A 19,912-nucleotide genomic window follows, 5' to 3' on the forward strand; every position below is an offset into this window, starting at 1 on the left:
CTGCCACTGTCCCCTCCATGGGGAACCCCAGCTGGGGGGGTCAGGCTCAGAGGCCCAGCCACCCCGCCTCCCTGCAGCCTGGCCTAGGACACACCAGTCCCAGACAGTGGGCCCCTGGAGGAGAAATGCACTTGGCTGATCCCTCAGCCCCCGGAAGGCTGCCTGCCGCACGGGCGGGGAGCAGTTCCGTTTCCCCCGAGGTGGCCTCAGTGGGAAGGGCCGGAGGGGCAGCCTGTTGTTCTCCTGGAGCAAGACAGTGGCTTGGCAATTAACCCATTAACTTGCTCAAAGGAAAGACTGCTTCTTCTCACTCTAAATAAATCTGGCAAATGCAGCTGAGTTAAAGCACTAACAGTTCAGTGCCTCACTGCTGCTCAGGGGACAGATGGCACTGCCACACTGCTGGTAGCTGCTGGCCACCTGGCTACCATCGCGCCCAGCCATGGTCTCACAAGGAACTCAGGTCCCATGGGCTGTGCCTCAGGCCTTACAGACCCCATGTGGGCAGCCCCCACCACTGACACCTATGACCACTGAATGCCGAAAGTGGCTCAGGATCAATCCTGTCTGCAGCTTCAGGAAGCCACAGGGTATGGGCAGAGGACTTGGGTGTTTCTCTCTTCCAACTAGACCAGGGGACAATGGCGTGTGTGGGCCTCCCCTGTCCTGGGTCCCTCTGCTTGAGGAAGCATTATGTTGGTAAAATAGTTTTGTTACTATCAGTTTGTTTTACACTCACCCCGAGGGTGAGCTCCGCCAGGTGCTCCTACAGGCAAACCGCTGAGGGAAGCCAGAAAATGGCAGAGAAACTGTGCTAGGGAAGCAGGTGTGCACAACTCCTGTGCACACAGGTCATTGCGTCTTCCCTGCGGTGACTTAACTGTAGTCCAGTTTCCACACTTTCCAAAGCAGGCCCCACTCTCACCCAGGCCTGTCCTTACATCATATTGGACGAGGAGTGTCTAGGATATCGGGGCTTCAGCGGGTTTGTTACCAACCGAATGGTCTCTCCCTGAGACACCCTGTGTGAAGAAAACCCTAAGCCACGGGGACTCGCATTTGAGTCCCACTGGCCACTCCGCACAGAACTGGGGAACAGTGCAACGTGTCCAGGCCTCATCAGCAGCAGCACTCGGGCTCCCTGGCACACCCGCACCCACCCTCCAGGACAGCTTGCCTTCTGTCATCCAGGATGCCTGTCTTTTGACAACACCCTGCCCTGACCAAGGCAGCTCCTTGAAGGTGCTACACTCGGGCAGGCAAAACAAGCCACTGGGATGCAGCACGCTTTCTGACCATTGCACTCCACTTAATGTGAGCTACTTACCCACGCAATACTTCTTTTTCTGATCAAACATACCATTTAGAAGTGGAGACTGCTGGTCTTTTGTGTCCTGACCCCTGAGATCCTGAATGGCCACCATTCTGGAATCCAGAGGCATCTCTGCCAGGCCCTGGCCACAAGAGCCACTCTCCTGTGACCTGCGGCATCTCTAAGGTCAGCACCTAGCATCACAGGGCACTCCCAGGTCTTGGAGGCAGTGAAGGCCAATTCTCCCATGGGACCTTGGCCAAAGCTATGACACTGTGTCCAAAGCTTGGGGTTCTTGGCCAGAACCCAAGTGGTCAGAGCAAGTTGCAGGACCTGGTTAATCACAGGGCCAGGGGATTAGTGGTCTTTATGCAAAATCCCACCTATTCAGGAGTTCAGCTCTGCCGTAGTGGTTTTTAAAAAAGATTAGAAGCACAGCTTCGTTTTTTTTTGAAAAACAAGACCACACCAAATGACTAGGCTGTTTGATTGCCTGCAGCTCTCTGGAGATTCGAAGTGTCAAGCCCACGCACACCGTGCAGAGCTCCCAGGCCCCTTCGTGCTCCACTTCAGAGTAGGCCCAACTTTATTCTAAGTTGCCACAGAAACATTTGTATCCTTAAAGTTTAACAAATTTTTATTCTTCTACCACTATGGCATACAAAACACATAATCATATGCAAAGCACATGTTAACAGCAAAGAGTAAATCCCTGGGAAACCTTCTAGAATGACAGTCAGGGGTGTAATGTAGTCTCTGAGACCCATGCCTCCTGGTCCAGCCTTTCTAAGGTGTTAGAGCCTCATTCTGCGACAGTTAGGCCAGAATGCAAAGAGCCACCAGCCAGGCAAGGGGAGAAATTGTCACTGTCTTCAAGTTCATTTCCTCTGAGCTCAGCGTTGTGCAGACACCCACGCACGGCTGCACCCAGTGCCTGGCCTACTCCAGGCACTGGACAGTACCAGGAAGCTCTTTCAAGCTTTCAACATTTGTGGGAAAGAAAAATGACGTCACCAAAGACTCCCATGGTGCCTGAGATTCTACATTTTAGAGTGTGCCTCACCCAGCCTGAATTCTTCTATTCCAGTCTTCTAAGAACATCGATACTGCCTTAAAAAGCTACGAAGAAACTAGTGAGGTGGGGAAGGAATAGTGGAATGTGGAGAATGCCTTGTTCTTACACGTGTTATTATTTTTACTCAGTATCAAATTCAGAAGCAAACAGGAATCCAAGAAATCAAATTCACTACATTTTATTGTTAATGTATTTTAAATTCTTACAAAAGGTACTGTAATTCTGAAAAAATCTACAGTTTGACTGTATCAGTCATAATTCTGCAGCATCAGAAATGACCCAGAGGACATCAACCTGGGTTCACTGGTCCCAGTAAACAGAACTGTGTGACTTTCTGGAATTAAAGAAATACCCATGTGCAGCCACATGCTGAGAGGGCCACCGTAAAATGTTCGGCAGGTTTTCAATGTATTGCAGATATCTTTAATCACTTGCGGGTAAGAACTGCCTTAAAGTCACAACAGCTGCAATTCAGATTCAGCAGGTGAGGCAGCACATGGGGTGGGGACAAAGGCAGCCCTGCGGCCCTGGGAGAGACTGTTTACCAGGCTTGGCCTTTTATATGTGCCTGGCTGGGACCAGCCTCTGGGCAAGAGAAGCACCAAGACAGGAACACGGCTGTCGGCTGATGGCTTTAGCAGCCACATAATCCTCTCTTTGATGTCCAGGGTCAATGTGAGCTGGGTCCCACCGGGCTGGGAGGAGACGTTTGAAAGAGAATCTCGCTGTGATCTTTCCTGCAGAGGAAACAGCAATTAAATTTACTACCCAGTCACAACAGAGGAATTCTTGTAAACGAGTACATTTGTGTGCCTTTGCTCTCCACTTTAAAGAGAGGACACTTCCATCGGAGGACAGGGACGAGATCTGGGCCACATGTCACGACCCCGGGAGTAGGGTTTGCAGTTGAGCCACGTGACATTCACTCTGCTCCCACATGGCCACGAAACGCACTGGGATGTAACTCAGGCTTCACTCTCAAGATGGATAGGAGGAGGATATCCCATTTCAGACCCACCTTTACTCAAATTACTTTCAAAAAATGTAAACTCTACATGATGAGAGGTGGCCCTGCCTCTGTCACGCGAGCAGGGGCAGATGCTATGCTCCGTCGCAAACCCTGCTCTGCTTGTGAGAGCGGGAGCTCATTCCTGTCGTGTCAGCAAAGCCGTGTGAGTCTACAACCCCCCCCCAACGCAGGAGCACATACAGATGGACGCCTCCGCAGCTGGCTGCCCGGGGACATGGTGGATGCTCAGGCCTGTCTTCTGTGAGTGGGAGGCCGGGCTCCCCTGAGCCTCGGGCACTTACAGACAGGAAGGCTTTTTGCTCAAGGGCTCGACTCCTGTTCCTGCTGAACTGAGCCAGTGTGTAAAATGAGAACTGATATCAGCTCAGTAGGCACCGGAGGGCGGGTCCAATCGACAGCCGGAGAAGCAGTGCCTCGGCGAGCTCATCCCCGGCACGGCAGAGACCTGGGCTGCAAACACAAGACAGAGTTCACCGCGCTCGGAACCACAAAGGGGTCTCCTGGGAAAGCACCCCACCCTACTCACCAGTCAGCACCACAAGGCCGCACCCAACTTCTAGGATGTGCTTGGTTTTAAGTTTTTTATAAGAATGATTTTTTGCAACTTTTAATACATATGACCCTTTTGACAGATGTATCAGTGGATTTACGGTTCTGTAAACAAACTTAAGGCCTGTGGGCACATTATCTGCATTCTTGACAGGTGACAGTGCATCCTCGGGCAAGTGGTCTTTCATCCTCCAGAACCGTGCTCGGCGCTTGAGCCAACCTCTCAGCAGTGGCCAGCCTGTTGGCCCTGGCCTCTGCCCCAGCGGCTCCAACTTAGCTGCCCCATCTCACCTTCTCTTCAGGTGCAGAACTTAGCCACTGTGAACAAAGCGGAAACCAATCACTGTTCACCAATCAGCTAAGCTCTGCACCTTGTTAGAGAGGTCATCGCTGGGCATAAAGAAAGAGCCGGTGAGCATCTTCTGTGACTGCTGGCTTCCTTTGTTCCAAAGAAGAGCTACAAGAGGCATCTGCTCTCCAAACTGCAGAGAGAGTGGCTATGGTTTCTGAAGGAGCAGCCAAGGTCGTGGCTGCGTGGTAATCCCTGGCAATGTGATTTTAATCTTAAGTCACAAATCAGCATGCCAGGAACCCAAGCAGCCAGAGCACCTGGGAGCAGCACCATGCCTGCTGGCCACTCCCATCTGCACGCACCAGGCTTCCGTGGAAGGGCGCAGGGCGATGACACGGTCTCCACGCCGCGGCACTGACCAATGGGCTGGACTTCTGTTTGCTGTTCAGTTACACGCTGTCCTAGAGGTGCAATTTTTTTTAATCAAGAGGACTTGGAGGTGACCATGAAGCTTTGGGACGAGAAGAAAAATGCACGGACCAGCCATGAGAATTATTAAAGAAGGTGGCCTCTGCTGTTAGTTTACTGCCTTTAACCCTGGGGAGAAGATCCCTCTCCCCATTTGAGACGTTGTAGGGGCCTCTCTCAAGTTGGGAACAACTTCCCTGTAGACGGTATGACTCAGGAGTGGCCCTGGTCACTGTTCGTCTCTGTGGTACAGGTTGCTCATGACCCCTGCTTCTAGGAGGGCAGAGAGAGGAAAGAAGATTGTAGCAAAAGGCAAGGGAATGGTGGTCTCATGACCAAGACCATTCCCTGGCCTCCTTTGGGGCAAAAAAGATGACTATGCAAAGTTACAGAGCTGTGTCATCCACTATGGGTCTCCAAAATTTGGAATGAAAGGAACAATCAAAGGAATAGCTGGCCTTACTGTGGTTTCACACACTTCGAATTACACTCGTGAAATTAAAAATCTAAACTGAAACGTGATTTATACTGATTACCATGAAGCTGGCAACAAAGTAACTGTATGTTTCTATTTTTTGAATTAGCCCACCTTAGATAAGGACTAGATAAGCCACGGAGGGCGCATGGCGGTAACGACTGCGTGTAGCTGTGTCCCTACAAGACGGACAGTCACTACAGCCGTCCTCACTGCCTCCTCCTCCTGGCAAACACGGCTCCTGACTCTTTTGGAAGAACATGATCATACTCTGGAAACCTTCTCCCCTCTTCAGTATCAGAGTTCCTTTAGATCCACAAGACACTTACACATATTTGACATAATGGTTTTTGTTAAGAGCTAAAAATTAGAATCAAAGTAAATGAACAATGGGTTAATGAGAATATCAACACAAAATATTCAATATCCATTAAAAATTGTATTTGTAGAGAAGCGACATGACAGTATGAACAATGCTTAAGATTTGAAGCTAAGCTTAAAAAAAGATACAAAATTAGATGTACCCTATCATATCACGTAAAGCTTTGAAGAAAAACCAGAAGACACAATGATGACTGTTAGAGGGAAAAAAAGAAAGAAACCACACTTGTAACCCCCACAGTTGTACTGAGCAAAACTTCATGTACCACTGCTAAATGACAATAAAAGTGAAGAAACCGTATTTAAAATTTAACTGCCAGGAAGTAAATATAACAGATTAATTCTACGCACAATTAACAGAGGAAGCAATTTAAACAATCCAGGATTCGCAAGCTAGGGGAGGTGGTCTCCTCCAACACAACATGGTAAAAAATAAGACCCTCCCTGAATCCATGGAGGTGTGTGGCACACGTGGCTGGGAAGACCTTCTGCCAGCCCCCCAGGTCAGACGTGGGCAAGCTGAGGACCCTCAAGTTAACACACAACCTAGGAGGAGAAGACATGTGCACCAGAGGCTGGGATTTGTACTAACACAGTCACTTACTCTTGTGTCAGCCTTGGATTAGCACTTTCTCTGGATCCCCCATCCCATCTCCAAACCTACTCATCACAATTTTCTCCTATAATTTTTGTTCCTGCACAAATTACAAAACTTGAAGTGGCCAAAATGGTGCCAGGAAGAACTGTCCCCCTCCAGGTAGACAGCCTGCTTCCCCCCAGAGTGCTCTGGGACCCCGACCCTCACGCTACTGCCACAGGCACCAACCCTGCTGTCCCAGGCCACCCAGCCGCCCCGAGGTGCAGACCACCGATGCTGAGGTTGGTCTTGGCTCACTACTTGGCTGGGTTTATTTGGCTAAGAGGCACATCTGGTTTGAACCAAAGGAGGAAGGAAAAGGAGAGAATCACCTCTTTAAAATAACATTTCAGCCACCAATTCAGCTGAGGCTCTGTCCATTTGTCCCTTGACCAGCTCAAAGCACCTGCGGGCAAGTTGCTGTTGCCTGGCGTCCTCGCTCACCATCAGCTCCCCGTAGAGGTACACACCCATGGCCTGCGGGCACACGGAGCACATTAGAGAAGGAATTATGCGTCTGCACACCTGTGTGTAAGAACAGTCTATGCTTTTTTCACACAAACTTGCTGGGCTATAAATTATAAAGACCCCAGAAAAGATAGACAGCTGGGTAGTTCAGGATCTGCGGTTTTCAATCCTTGCTGCTTCCTTCCTCATCAAAAGCCCAACAAACTGTTAGCTACCAGTGTTGCCACTGGTGACAAGTGAGCATTTCCACAGTGATCATGGTGTCAGAATGTTCTGGACAGAGTTTCCATTTATAACCACCATGGAAAACCTGTGTGCTGACAGGGATATGCGGCTCCCCCTAAGAGCAGCTGGTCTGAGCCCTGTAGCAGCAAGCCCACAGCACACTACGTAGTGAGATTGCAGGAGGACTCACGCACCGCTTGCTAGACGCCCACTCCTCCAGCCCACCCGGCCCCTCACCCTCAACTAGCCCCACAACTGTAGCCAACACTGGCTTTTCTGTTCTGAGAACAATGCTGGGAAGACTCACATGTGTACTTTTTCTACATTTTAAAAACTGGCAATGATATTCTGAAAGACCAAAGAACCACTTTGGTTCTGCTTGCTCGCTTGTACCAAGCTTAGTTATACCACAAACTACATTCTGCTGGAGCAAATTAAAAGGATCTTAAAGATAGCACAAGATAAAAACTCAGTAGTTAAGGGTTCAAAGTGCTTTCCCAAAAAAGCTGAGACACAGTGATCCTTATCTGGCAAAGATCATGGCTCTAAATATATTGCAGTGAATTTCGGTCTTCAGAATAGACCCACAGTTGCTCTTAAACTCTGTCCTTCTTATCCTCCCTTATGTTTTTCCAAATACCTCTCGCTTCGCTGTGCAAATGTGACATTTTTCCTGGTACAAAGCCTTATACTTTCCTTTGTGGGATTGACGAGGCCTCAGGCACTGCTGGCTGGCGGCCCCCCACACTGAGACCCCATCAAAAGTCCTTTTGTTTGCTCCTCCCCCACACCCACCCCCACCGAAGTGCAGCTTGTCCCCGCCCGTCACTGCACAGTGCCTGCACAAGAGGACAGCTTGCTCCGAGGCACTCGCTGGTGGGAGCAGGCGGGTGTGGAAGGCCACAGCACATCACAGGAAGACACCCCAGTGTACACTGAGGACGTCAGAGGCAGCCGACAAGGACATTTCCCCAATACATTCATGTACATCTAGTGCCTGCAGGCTCCTTCCTTAGAAAGCCGCTGCTTTCCCTGGTAACAGTGACAGTTCTTATAGGAAGGAAACTCAGCGCAGGGTGGACCTGGCATTTGGCACTGCACCGTTCCACCCAGACAGGGTTGCTCCCAGTGTGACCCCTGCATGTGTGCTCTGAACGAGGGCCATGAAGATGCAGATGGATGCCACAGCATCGCTAAGCCACATCTGTGGCCTGGGGGATTCTGGTGAAGACTGAGTGTGTTTCATCTGCTGATGGCAGGGCCACAGCCAAGGAAAGCCAAGGGGCTCTCCAGGGGCATAATTCACTGCTTTAAAGGGACGGGGGGGGGGAACCAGCTCTGAAGTGTGAGATGACATCCGACCTGGTCCTTAAAAACTCTGGGAAATATTTTCTGTGTTATGAAAGATGTCAAGAACTTGGGTTCCTGACAAGTAGGGGGCAAAATTTAAAGAATCTACATCTGCCAAAAAACAAAACTCACCTGATCCTCCTCAAAGAATCTCTCCACACTGTTGTACGCTTTTGTGAACTTGTGCTTGACAATGAGCTCACACCACCGATGGCGAACCTTAACATTGAAAGAGAGAAAATTCTGTAAGGAACAAATTGGTAGGTTCTCTTAGTTAAGTAAGTTTAATGGTAACCAGCAGACTGTATTATAGGCCGGGTGCAGTGGCTCACACCTGTAATCCTAGTACCCTGGGAGGCCAAGGAAGAGTGGATTGCTTGAGCTCATGAGTTAAGAGACCAGCCTGAGCAAATGCAAGACCCCGTTCTCCACTAAACACAGAAAAAATCTCAGGCAAGAGGACTGCATGAGCCCAAGAGTTGAGAGGTTGCTGTGAGCTATGATGCCATGACACTCTACCGAGGGTGACAACTTGAGACTATCTCAAAAAAAAAAAAAAAAAAAAAAAATAGTTACATCATTGGCACTTTCAAAGTTTCAATTTAGTTTAATTTCCTTTTTCTTTTAAATTTTTTTTTTTTTTTTTAAAAGACAGAAACGACATTCCTAATTAGCAGGGGTGCTTGTCAACTCTGGGGGAGAGAGTGTATGTCTCAGCTAGGTGTTCCTGCTTCAAATGTGATCTTGCCAGATACCAGGTACTAAATGCAAAACATAAGTAGGAAATTCAAGGCGCATCCCTGACTGGGCTGCTGGTGTGGCTCCCTTCAGTGATCTGCCAATGAAGGTTCCCTTTGAAGCCACAGCTCCTTAATTTCCTGTGCTAGCAGATTTGGTCCAGTGCCATGCTGGCTGTTAACAGTGGACACAGCAGGTGGGAAGACGCACTCTGAATCCCCTTGAGGTGGGGGGTTCCTGTTCTGTGACCAACATAGGTTGCACATAGGTTTGCACAACATACTGAAAACAAGACAAGCTAAATGTGGATGCTGTTTAAAAAATACTCTGTACTAGAGGTTTACCTGTAGGAACTTGCCAGGACCCCCTCCCCCAATCCCCCAGTCCGTGGATGCCAAGAAGAGTCAGCCAGCACTGGCTGCTCCTGGAGGTGGAGGCAGCGCCGCTGGAGCGAGGGCGAGGGCGAGCCCCACAGGCAGGGACGGGGCATCCCTCTCTCTCAGGATCCAGTCTCTGCCTTTTCTGCTGCTGCATCAAAGCCTCCGTTACACCCAGCCGGCAGCCTGCCAGTTTATATCCCATTATTGGATCAACTTTAGCCTTACACAAAAGTGATTGTGCACATTTTAAAAAAGCCTCCTTGTATCACGCCCCCCCCCCTTTTTAAGCCTTTGGAAGAGTGGGACACTGTATAGTGATCTACTTGTGGCAGTAATAAAAATGTAAGCAATTTCAACATTTTGGCTACAGCTCCTGTAAATCACATCATCCACTGACCTGGCCGGATCTCTCCTTTAATCTACTCTAAATACATTTACATGTAAACAGTTAAAAATGAAAGAAAGATGGATTTAGTTAAAAAGCTATCTCAGCTACACAGAGATCCATCAATCTACAAATTGTGCCTTACATGTACAATAAAGAGGGCATTTAGCCAACTTAAAAAAAATAGACTTAAGAAAGATCTTCTGGAAAGAATCCTTCCCCTGGGCTACAGCAGCCACCCAGGCTGGAGTGCCCTCTGAGACCCAGGTGTCAGTGTGGGCTCCCAAGCAGGTACTAGCCTCCCACAGGAGAAGGCCGGGGAGTCAGTGGGATCTGGCAGGAGGGACAGGAACGGGGCCTGGGACTGCTGCAAGACTTAAGGCAGGAGCCCCATTTCTCTTAAATGCAAATAGGAACTATGCTGGCACCAGCCTTTGGGGAAGGGCGTGAACAGGAGAGCCCTGCCAGCTTCGGAGTGTTCTCACTGGGAAGACTGGACCACGCCACACCTTTAGCAATGACTGTTATCTGTCATTCTACAACGTGGGGTTGGGGGGGATTAAAAAAAGAAGCCTTAGCCTTTTTTTTCTGTGCTTTCATTCACCTTATTTACACGCAGAGAAGTAACAAAGCATAAATCAGGGCCCATGTCCCTGCAGGAGGCAGATACAGGCCCACCAAGAGGGCTAGAGGTCCCAGGACCAGGATGAAAGGGGCTCTTTCTCCACCAATCTGAAGTCAGCATTTCCACTCCCTTTCTGTTAGAAGTAGTTTATTGTTAAGACTAATAAGAAATCCAGTCTTCTGACCCCTGAAGGCTAACATGGCATCCGGGAAGGACAGTCCAATCACTAACCCCACCCCTGACTCCTACCACCCCATGAAGGGCAGAAAAAAAAAAGTCTTTTCATTATACAGAGCTAAATACACTTCAATATTTCAGTGACTGGATGTTTAAAAAACATCTCAAAGATGCTGCAGTGAATTGAGTGAGTGCCCAGCAGATAGTTCTTGTATTTGTACAGTGTTTTTAACTTCTCTTTGTATTTCTCTAAGAAATACAGAAAATTCTCATTTTTAATGCCCAAATTCTCAAGGACCTACATTTCTCATGCCAATTTCCCCAACAGGGAATAGGATGACATCGGCCCCCGTCACGTCCAGCAGTGTTTCCAAAGTCAGCACTAGTGGAATGTCCCATTTCCAGACTGGTGAGGGGCATCCTGGCCTGGGGATGCGGCCCCTGCTGTGTGCAGTAAAATGAAGCCCATGTGCACAGCAAGTGGAAGGGGGTCAACAGCACATCCACACTCTAAATGTGCTTTTATTTGTAATTCAACAGAGGTGGTGGTCAGCTTGTCCCTTTAACCTACTCAGATTAAAAACAGATCATAGGGACACTGCATGCACCCAAGACAGCACCTGGCATCCAGCAGGCATCCCGAGTGTCTTCTGACCTGTAGCCTCCCTCTTAGAGCCTCCAGGGCCATTGTCCTTACTGCACGTACTTTCCTTTTCTGGGGCTGCAAAGCACTTTCCTTTTCTGGGGCAAAGGCAGCATTCCTCAGCCTGTGCTCAAGTGAGCACTGTGCCTTTGTACTCAGGCAGGTAGGTGCTGGCAGGGCTGTTCCTACTCCCCTGAGCCGGAGGGACAGAGGACTGCCTGCCTGCCCCAGAGAGCACCACACCACAAAGAGCTGTCCCACCAAGGGAGCCGCAGCCCAGACGCAGGCAGGAGATCTGAATTTTAAACCAGATGATGGGAAAAGCTGCGTCATCTGTCCGGAATGATGTCAAGGGATCTCTGGGAGATCATATAAAGCATAGCTGGGAGCAGGGATGAGAGAAAAATGTAACTTTCATTTTAGACCCAACCAAATGGAGACTGATCGATAAGTTAATCACATCCCAAAAGTCAACTTCTGTCTCTCATCCTTCCACACTAGGACATTTTTCCTAAATTAACTCAAAATACTGTCAGGTCCTCCCTCCCTACCCCACAGCCTCCGTCCTCCATGCCTGTTATGAAGGCAGCCCCTGTACCAGTGTGTTTTATACACAGTCTATACATCTTTTTCCTCCCGTTTAACAGCATGGCTTGTGTTAATCTGTACTCTAATTTATATGCAATAAATTAGGTATAAATTTAATACATATGTAAGTAATAGAATAGCTTGACTTGCCATTCCCATGAACACAGAAAACATTTCCTGTCCTTTGCATTAATAGTTGCAGGATATTCTATCATTCTATGATGTCACCAGACCCTTACAGAGAGACACTGCGTTCATAATGGTAAAGACTGGAAAGAACCTACGATGCAAAGAAAAGCCAGGTGTGCATGTCACGTACACTCTAGGGGTTATCTGTGTGAATTCTGAGATGGGGAGTTTGTGCATCAGCACACACATATCTTCGAGTTGACAGATACTAAGTTGCCTTCCCTGAGGTTGTAGTTGTTTGCATTCCTGCCAACAGTCTAAGTAAGTTCCCACTTCCCTGAACCACCACTGGGTCATTAAGCTTTTGGTAAGTGAAAAATGGTGTTCAGGGAGGTACTTTTGTTTTTTAGTGTTGAGAGGTGTCACCACCCACTGGCCTAAAGGGGCGGATGGCAGGGGCTATTTCTGGAACAGAGAGTGCTAGAGTCCTGGTGGGGGCTGCAGCCAGCAGGAGAGCTGGGGAGCTCCCCACCCCGAAGCCTGGGCAAAGGCGTCACATCAGGAGAGCTCAGATGATCTGCTGTGAGTGGGGCAGACAGGTTTTTCTGTGTGCACAAAATCCTTTCCAGTCACTATTCAGGTTTTCCTACTGGATTGCTGGCTGTTTCTAGTTAATCTGCTACATACTTTTGAGTTTTAAGGGAATCAGCTTGTCTTTGATGAGACTGCAAATACTGTCTCCAGTTTGCCTATCCGTCTTTGTGAATTTGTGGTGGGTTCACCTGTATTCCTGAATAGCATGCAGTTGAGTTTATTTTTTCTTTCTATGGCTTCTCAAGTCTCTTAATTTACTTTTAATGTCTCATGGACATATGAATATGTCAAAAGTGATCAAACTGTACATTTTAAACACACTTCATTGTCAAGAGACTTGAACAATGCGGTAACTTTTTAAACTGATTAAAATTCCTCGAGTCACTCCAAACTCATACTGGGAATCACCCGTAGGGTCAGTGCACATCACACTCCTGAATACTGAGTTGAAGGGTCGAGGAAGAAAGTCAGTGTGCGAAGGAAGCAGGGTGGGCCAGTAGAGAAAGGGCAAGAAAGCAGAAGAGAACCAGGAAAAGCTCTGAGAAGTGGAAGGCGCAGAGCCGCCCTGGTCAGTGAGCCCAGACTCCTGGGTACCTCGAGTGCCTGCAGCTGTTTAATGCCGGCATCTGGTGTACCTGATATCTCGCCTGCCAAGGATGGGCCATCTCTCCTCAGCAGTCCCCCATGCAGACACCGGGTGGTAGATGGGCAGGCAGTGTGGGAAGTGGCAAGATGGGCACAGCCCAGGCCTGGCTGGCCCCTCACCATCTCCCACCGACTAATCCACAAGGAGTACTGAGCACAGTGCCTGGCACATGAAGGATGATGGGGGAGGAGGAGGAGGATGTGTCTCTGGATTCTGCCCAGGTTATCACAATGAAGTTGACTCTGCGGCACGGCATGCGGGTTTGCGCCCTTAAATACTGCAGTCAAATAAAGATTACTTCAATAATCTGCTTTTCAGTGTTTTCCACTCAAGGGACACTAAACAGAAAAACGTGAATGCTGCTTGTAGTGCACAGGTCAAGAACTTTCCAGGCTTCCACGAACCCAGGGTAATGAAAAGACCGACATTAACACTCTTCCCAGAGAGCTCAACATGAGCTGTTTCTTCAGGGTGGAGCAGATGCGAGGGTCTGAGAATTTGGGGCGGGAAGAACAAAGAGTAGATATGCAGAGGCCAACTCACGTCAGACCCATCTCTGATGACACAGAATTAAAATCCTCCAGTAATCCAGGCAACAACTCCAGGAGGTGGCGAGGGTATGCTTGTGGTAACAGGCCTGAGCCTCCTGGGAAACCTGAGCAGACATGTAGTCTGGATTCGAAAGGCATCTGGCTTTGAGGCTGGTGGCTCTTTTATTTCAAACACATTCATGGCAGTCAACTGTGTGACCCACTAAACTGATCTCACAACCTCCTGTGGCTTGACTGCCTCACAGTGTGAAAACCTGGGAGCCACATGAGCTGGGACCGAGGCTCCGACCACACTGGCTCTGCTCTGTCTCCCCAAGATGGGGGTTGGAAGAGCTCTGACCCCTCTATGCTGCTAGGAGGGTTGAAACTGGTCACCCGCAGAAAGTTTTAGAAGAACAATACCAAGCGCTTGTTGTCTTCAAAGCAGCAGTATGTTTCTGGCTGTCTTTTCTACTTTAGAAGTTTTATATATTGATTCTACAAAAACTTGTGAATATGACCTCCAAGGAAATGTGTGTTACCACATGATAAAGTGTAACAGTAAAGTGCCTCCTAGATGATGGTTGGCCAGTGACTGCACCACGAAGTAGGGTGGGTGTGGAGGGAGGGCCAAGGTCAGGGCAGGCTGATCCCAGTGAAGGTCGGGTTTCGGGAAGCACATGGCTGTGGAAGAGACCTGACTAGGCCTGAGACCCCAGTAGTAGTAGGGGAGCCCCAGGAGGAGAGGAGTAGGGATGGGACTATCTTATGGTTTGGGAATTTTACAAACTATTCCTAAGACAGATCCCTTAAGTCTTGTCCCAGCATTGGCTCCAGCTGCAGGGCACATCTGTCTTCACAGGGGATTTACCACTACTAAAAAGCTGCACTGAGCTGAACTACGTAAAGCTCAGGAACACAGTACAGCATGAAGCCTGTTCTTGAGATTTCCAGTGGTGCGTGAAAAATGGCACCTGTTCAGTGGGTTCCTTTATGCTCCCAAACCATTCAGATTCAGGACACAGGTTCCATGACCCAGTGGGCATTTCTATATGACATGACCATAACCTTAATTAGAGTATGCTGGAGGGGGAGGGTCTCCCCCTCACTAATTGTTGTCTCTTGGAAATAGGGAAGAAAAGCTGCTGAAGGACAACCCTAATGCCCACACTAATCTCTTCCCAATCTAAGACATTTTAATGTGTGCACATCCAGTTTCCTAATCAACTCTAGAATGAGGGCTGGCAAATTATTTCTGTCAAGAGCCAAATTTTAAGCATTTAGCTTTTTCGCCCATTTATCACTCTATGGCCAAAGCAGCCTGAAACAACACTTTTTCTGCATGGACCCACTAGGAAATCTAGAGTGTTCCTGAAGCTCAGCCGTAATCCCAGTCCCTGTTCTTCCCTCTATGGGTCAAACTCCTTCTGCGCCAAGAAACCTGCTGTGGCATTAATTTTAAAACTGAGACTTATTAAAAGGGGATACCATATCTCTCTGGCCTACAGGCCTGGCACAGTGGAGGTTCTCACATGCAGGATGCAGCCAGGTGTGTGGCCAGCACTGAGAAAATGCAGACTTCAGGAAAAGGACTGGGATCACCAAACCAGCCTGTGTGTCATGCTCTTTGCTAACAGACAAGATGCTGCCCTCTCTGAGCCCACACGGGATGGGACCAGAGCTTGCCACACCCCCAGATTCCATGCATGAGCATCTTGGTCGGCATTCTCGATGCCCTTTTAAAGCGATTATTTTAAAATTTTGATGTTAAGTGTTTCTATGAAGCTACTTCAAAGAATTTTGGGGTTTTGAGACAGGATTTTCCTCTGTCGCTACCCTTGCGGGAGAGCAATGCTGCAATCTCAGCTCAGTGTAGCCTCAAAATCTTGGGCTCAAGCGACCCTCCCACGTTAGCCTCCCGAGTAGCTAGGACTACAGGTGCATACCAGCACGCCCCGCAAAGAAATAAAAATTCTTATATGGAAATATTCCTCTACACCTTGCTTATTATTTTCTAGGCTGATTTTCTAAAGCTATTTCCAAAATGAAGGCTAATTCTTTTTACTTTTAATAAAAATGTTATCCGGAATATAGTAAAAAGACTATGAAGGTTCTTCAAAACACCTTTAAATTAATTTGTGGGCCTTGGGTTCCCTGAAGGTAGAATCTGAAAGCCAGTGTCTTACAGGAAAGTTATTGTGCCTAAAAAAAAAAAAAAAAAAAAAAAAAAAAAATCACAGGAGGCTGAGCAAGCACTGCTGCAGGCCTGAGGCAGACTAGGCCAGGTCTATGGTAAAATCTCAGCCAATACCCACAATGTGGCTCTGTTACACACCAACAAAGTACATTACACAGTCAAGAAAAACGGTCTTGCTGTTTCTTCCACTGTAGTCCTGGAGCCAGGATTTAGTTTGTTGCGCACTCACCTGCTATACCCTAAAACAGTAGTCCCCAACCTTTATGATACCAGGGATCAGCTTCATGAAAGACAATTTTCCCCAGGAGCGGGCACCCCAGATCCCTCACACGCAGAGTTTACGGTAGAGTTCACACTCCTGTGAGCAGCTAATGCCACCACGTGTCAGACAGGCGGAGCTCCGGCAGTGATGCGAGAGATGAGGAGTGACTGCACATACAGATGAAGTTTTGTTTGCTCACCTCCTCTCGTGTGGCCCAGTTCCTAACATGCCACAGACTAGTACCATCCACAGCCAAGGGGTTGGGGACTGCACCAAAAGCCCATGAGGCTCCTTTTGGTAGCTGCTGCCCCACTTCTTGAGATGGGGGTCTAACTCTGCTGCCCAGGCTAGAGTGCAGCAGTATAATCACAGCTCAGCATACCTGAGCCCAGGAGTTCAGAGGCTTAAGGGCTTAAGAGATCATCCTGCCTTAGCCTCCCAGTAGCTGAGATTTCTACAATGTGCCACCATGCCCTGATACATACATACATACACACACACACACACATATATACATATATGTATGAATGAGAGAGAGGGACAGACAAAGTCTTACTATGTCACTCAGAATGGTCTCAAACTCCTGGCCTCAAGTGATCCTCCTGCCTCAGCTTTTTATAATGCTGGAATTACAAGTGTGAGCCACTGTGCCTAGCTGGTTCCTTTTTAAGCATTTAAAAACCATGAACATAACTTTACACTAATAGAAAACCCAACACACATGAATTTCAAACCATTCACACCAAATTCACTCTTGATCTTTACAATATTAGCAACACAAACATATGTTGAGCACCCAACATCCAAAAATCTAAAATTCTAAATGCTCCAAAATTCAAAACTTTTTGAGCGCTGATGTGACGCTAAAAGGAAATGCTTACTAGAGCACTTCAGATTTTGGATTTTTGGATGTGAGATGCTCAACCCCTAAGTATATTCTAGCATCTGAAAAAAATCTGACATCTGAAACATTTCTTGTTTCAAGTATTTTGGATAAGGGAGACTCAACCTATATATCATTTTGTGCTTTTTTTCTTTCTTCCAATTGCCACTGTTGCATTTTACTAGCCTAGTATAGGCTACATGCTGTCATTTGAAAGTGACTACAGGGTATATTCCCTTCTATTAAGCTTCATTAGTCTTTCAAATCTTCAGACGATTCCAGAAAGTCTCAAGTGTCCCAGTAGCTTTTAGCCTTTTAACAAGAAGTCTGTGCCAGGCTAGCAGACGGAAGTGACAAGGACGTCTGCTGTGATGCTCCATAGCACTGCTCTGGGCAGCCCCGCCTCACGCCACATACCCACATGGACCTGAGTGACTTGCTGCATGCACAGCCCCATTCAACCCCCACTGGGGCCGCCTTGGCCGCTCTCACAGAGTGGGGCTTTTCCTGTTCACAATGCTTTCTGAAACCACTGTGACTCCTACTAATATGAGGTATTTATCTATACTAACATGCAAGCCTGAGGGGAGCAGGGACCTTGGCCTTGAGGCAATCTCCAGCACATAGTATGTGCTTGATAAATGCTTGTGAGTGAACATACCACTGTTGAAAACTTGGAATGCTGTTTATAGCTACTCTGAAATTATAATGGGCAGTTGCAGGCTGTACAATGCTTTGAAGAATGTCACCTATCCCATTTATGACAGGAAGCATGCCCCTTTCTTTTCAGTCCTTTTGATATTTAAATTTACTTTTGGGGGGATCTGTCCAGGGAATATAATCTGGGAAGCCCATTAAGCCTCATTTACAGTTCCATTTTGTATCTATAAACAGAGGACCCAGGCTCATGCCTTTTCTAAGTTAGTAAGTCTACATTGCAATAAACAAAAATGCTTTTTCAGTTTGTGTCCTTAAATTAGATTTACTTGGCTCTAATGTAGGCTCACTGCTGGTGAGGGGGCCTCTGAGGTCCAGCCCAGGGCTGCTGGAGGGGGAATCTGAGCTGATGGGGTCTGGCTACCTGCTCAGTCTCATGCCTACACTGTCAACCGACGTCTGTGCTTGATTTTATCATTTCTCCTTACCTTTACTAACCTCCTTACTCCCCAAGGGCTGCAATCTAATATTTAAGCTAAAGGGAATTTATTTTTTAGAACTGGAACTACACAATGGTGCAAAACAGAACTCATCTCCAGTGCTCCTGGGGCCAACACACAGAGACTCAGTAACCACAAGTGTCAAATGCCAAATATGACAAAAAAGGCAGCCTCAGTCACATGTTTGCTCTCAAATTCTACTCTTTCTTCCTTCCTTTTCCTATGGACAGGTTGTTTTATGTAATGACACTGATGCTATTAAAGACAACTGGCTCCAAAAAGTAAACTTGGTAGCCCATTTGGGGTCCACTTTGAAACATGGCAGAGTTTGCCTTCCTTCCATACCAAAACTGCTCACAGCCAGACATCTCCCAATTTGTAATTCTGAAATTAGGAAATAACATTCCACCTTCCTTCTTCATTTTATTAACATGTGACACATGGTTACCTCTTCTGATAAGCTCAGAAGGGATACCCACCCCTTGCTCTTGCTTTCCCCAGAGGTTAATGTTGACTCTGGAATGGCCTCATTACATTTGTGAAAAGGTTTTTTTTTTTTTTTTTGCTTGGGCTCTGTCTTGAAGGAGTTTTGCTATGGGCTTAGTGGCTCCTGGCCAGGCATGGTGGCTTATGCCTGCAATTCTGGCACTCTGGGAGGCCAAGGCAGGAAGATTGCTTGAGGTGAGGAATTCAAGACCCACCTAAGCAAGAGTGAGACCCTGTCTCTACTAAAAAATAGAAAAATTAGGCATGGTGCCTGTAGCTCAGTGGCTAGGGGGCCAGCCACATATACTGGGACTGGCAGGTTTGAACCTGGCCAGCGCCTGCTAAACAACGACAAGTACAAGAAAAAATAGCCGGGCTTTGTGGTGGTGCCTGTAGTCTCAGCTACTTGGGAGGCTGAGGCAAGACAATCGCTTAAGCCCAAGAGTTTGAGGTTGCTGTGAGCTGTGTCACCACAGCACTCTACCAAGGGCAACATACCGAGACTGTCTCAAAAAAAAAAAGAAAAAGAAAAAGAAAAATTAGCTGGACGTGATGGTACACACCTGTGCTTCCAGGTACTTGGGAGGTGAACGCAGGTGGATTGCTGGAACCCAAGAGTTTGCGGTTGCTGTGAGCTAGGCTGAGGCCACGGCACTCTATTCCATGTGACAGACGGAGACTATCTCAAAAAAACAATAAATAAAATAACCAATTTAAAGATGAGCAAAAGCTATGACTCAGTATTTCTCCAAAGCAGTAATTTCTCCAAATGGTAAGTACATGAAAAGATGCTTGACGTCATTAGTCAGTAGGGAAAGGCAAATAAAAACCACAATGAGATCCCATTACATACCCAAAAGCATGGCTAAAATAAGGACAGACAATAACAAATATTCGTAGGGATGCAGAAAACTGGGAACCCTATTGTACTACTGGACAGAATGTAAAATAATGCAGCCACTGTGGAAAACAGTCTGGCAATTTTTCAAAAGGTTAAACAGAGTTATATTATGACTTGGCAATTCTACTCCTTCCTAGGTGTATACCTAAGAAAGTGAAAACCTATGTCCACGCAAATTTTGTACACAAATGTTCATAGCAGCATTAATAGTTAAAAAGAGGAAATGATCTAAATGTCCATCAAATTATGAGTGGATAAATAAATGTGGTCCATCCATTTGACAATAAAATGCAATGTACTGATATGTGCTACAAACAACCCCTTCAAAC

The 19,912-nt window shown here is 47.5% G+C and overlaps 1 protein-coding gene across 2 annotated transcripts in view; it reads right to left on the reverse strand.

The window, feature by feature from the left end:
• Positions 1-1,947: 1,947 nt before the first annotated feature.
• The window catches only part of AOPEP (aminopeptidase O (putative)), a 422,485-nt gene continuing 404,520 nt past the window's right edge, over positions 1,948-19,912 (reverse strand). The window contains exons 15-17 of one of the 2 annotated variants that reach the window (XM_053577274.1): positions 8,395-8,481; positions 6,552-6,696; positions 1,948-3,124 (exon numbers count right to left, since the gene is read on the reverse strand). In XM_053577274.1, coding sequence (XP_053433249.1) covers positions 6,556-6,696; positions 8,395-8,481 — 228 coding nt within the window. In that variant the 3' untranslated portion in view covers positions 1,948-3,124; positions 6,552-6,555. Of the gene's footprint in view, positions 6,129-6,551; positions 6,697-8,394; positions 8,482-19,912 lie in introns of both variants that reach the window. The other variant, XM_053577284.1, reaches the window with a different exon arrangement.

This window comes from Nycticebus coucang, chromosome 2 (genome assembly GCF_027406575.1).
Source record: "Nycticebus coucang isolate mNycCou1 chromosome 2, mNycCou1.pri, whole genome shotgun sequence".
NCBI classification, from domain to species: domain Eukaryota; kingdom Metazoa; phylum Chordata; class Mammalia; order Primates; family Lorisidae; genus Nycticebus; species Nycticebus coucang.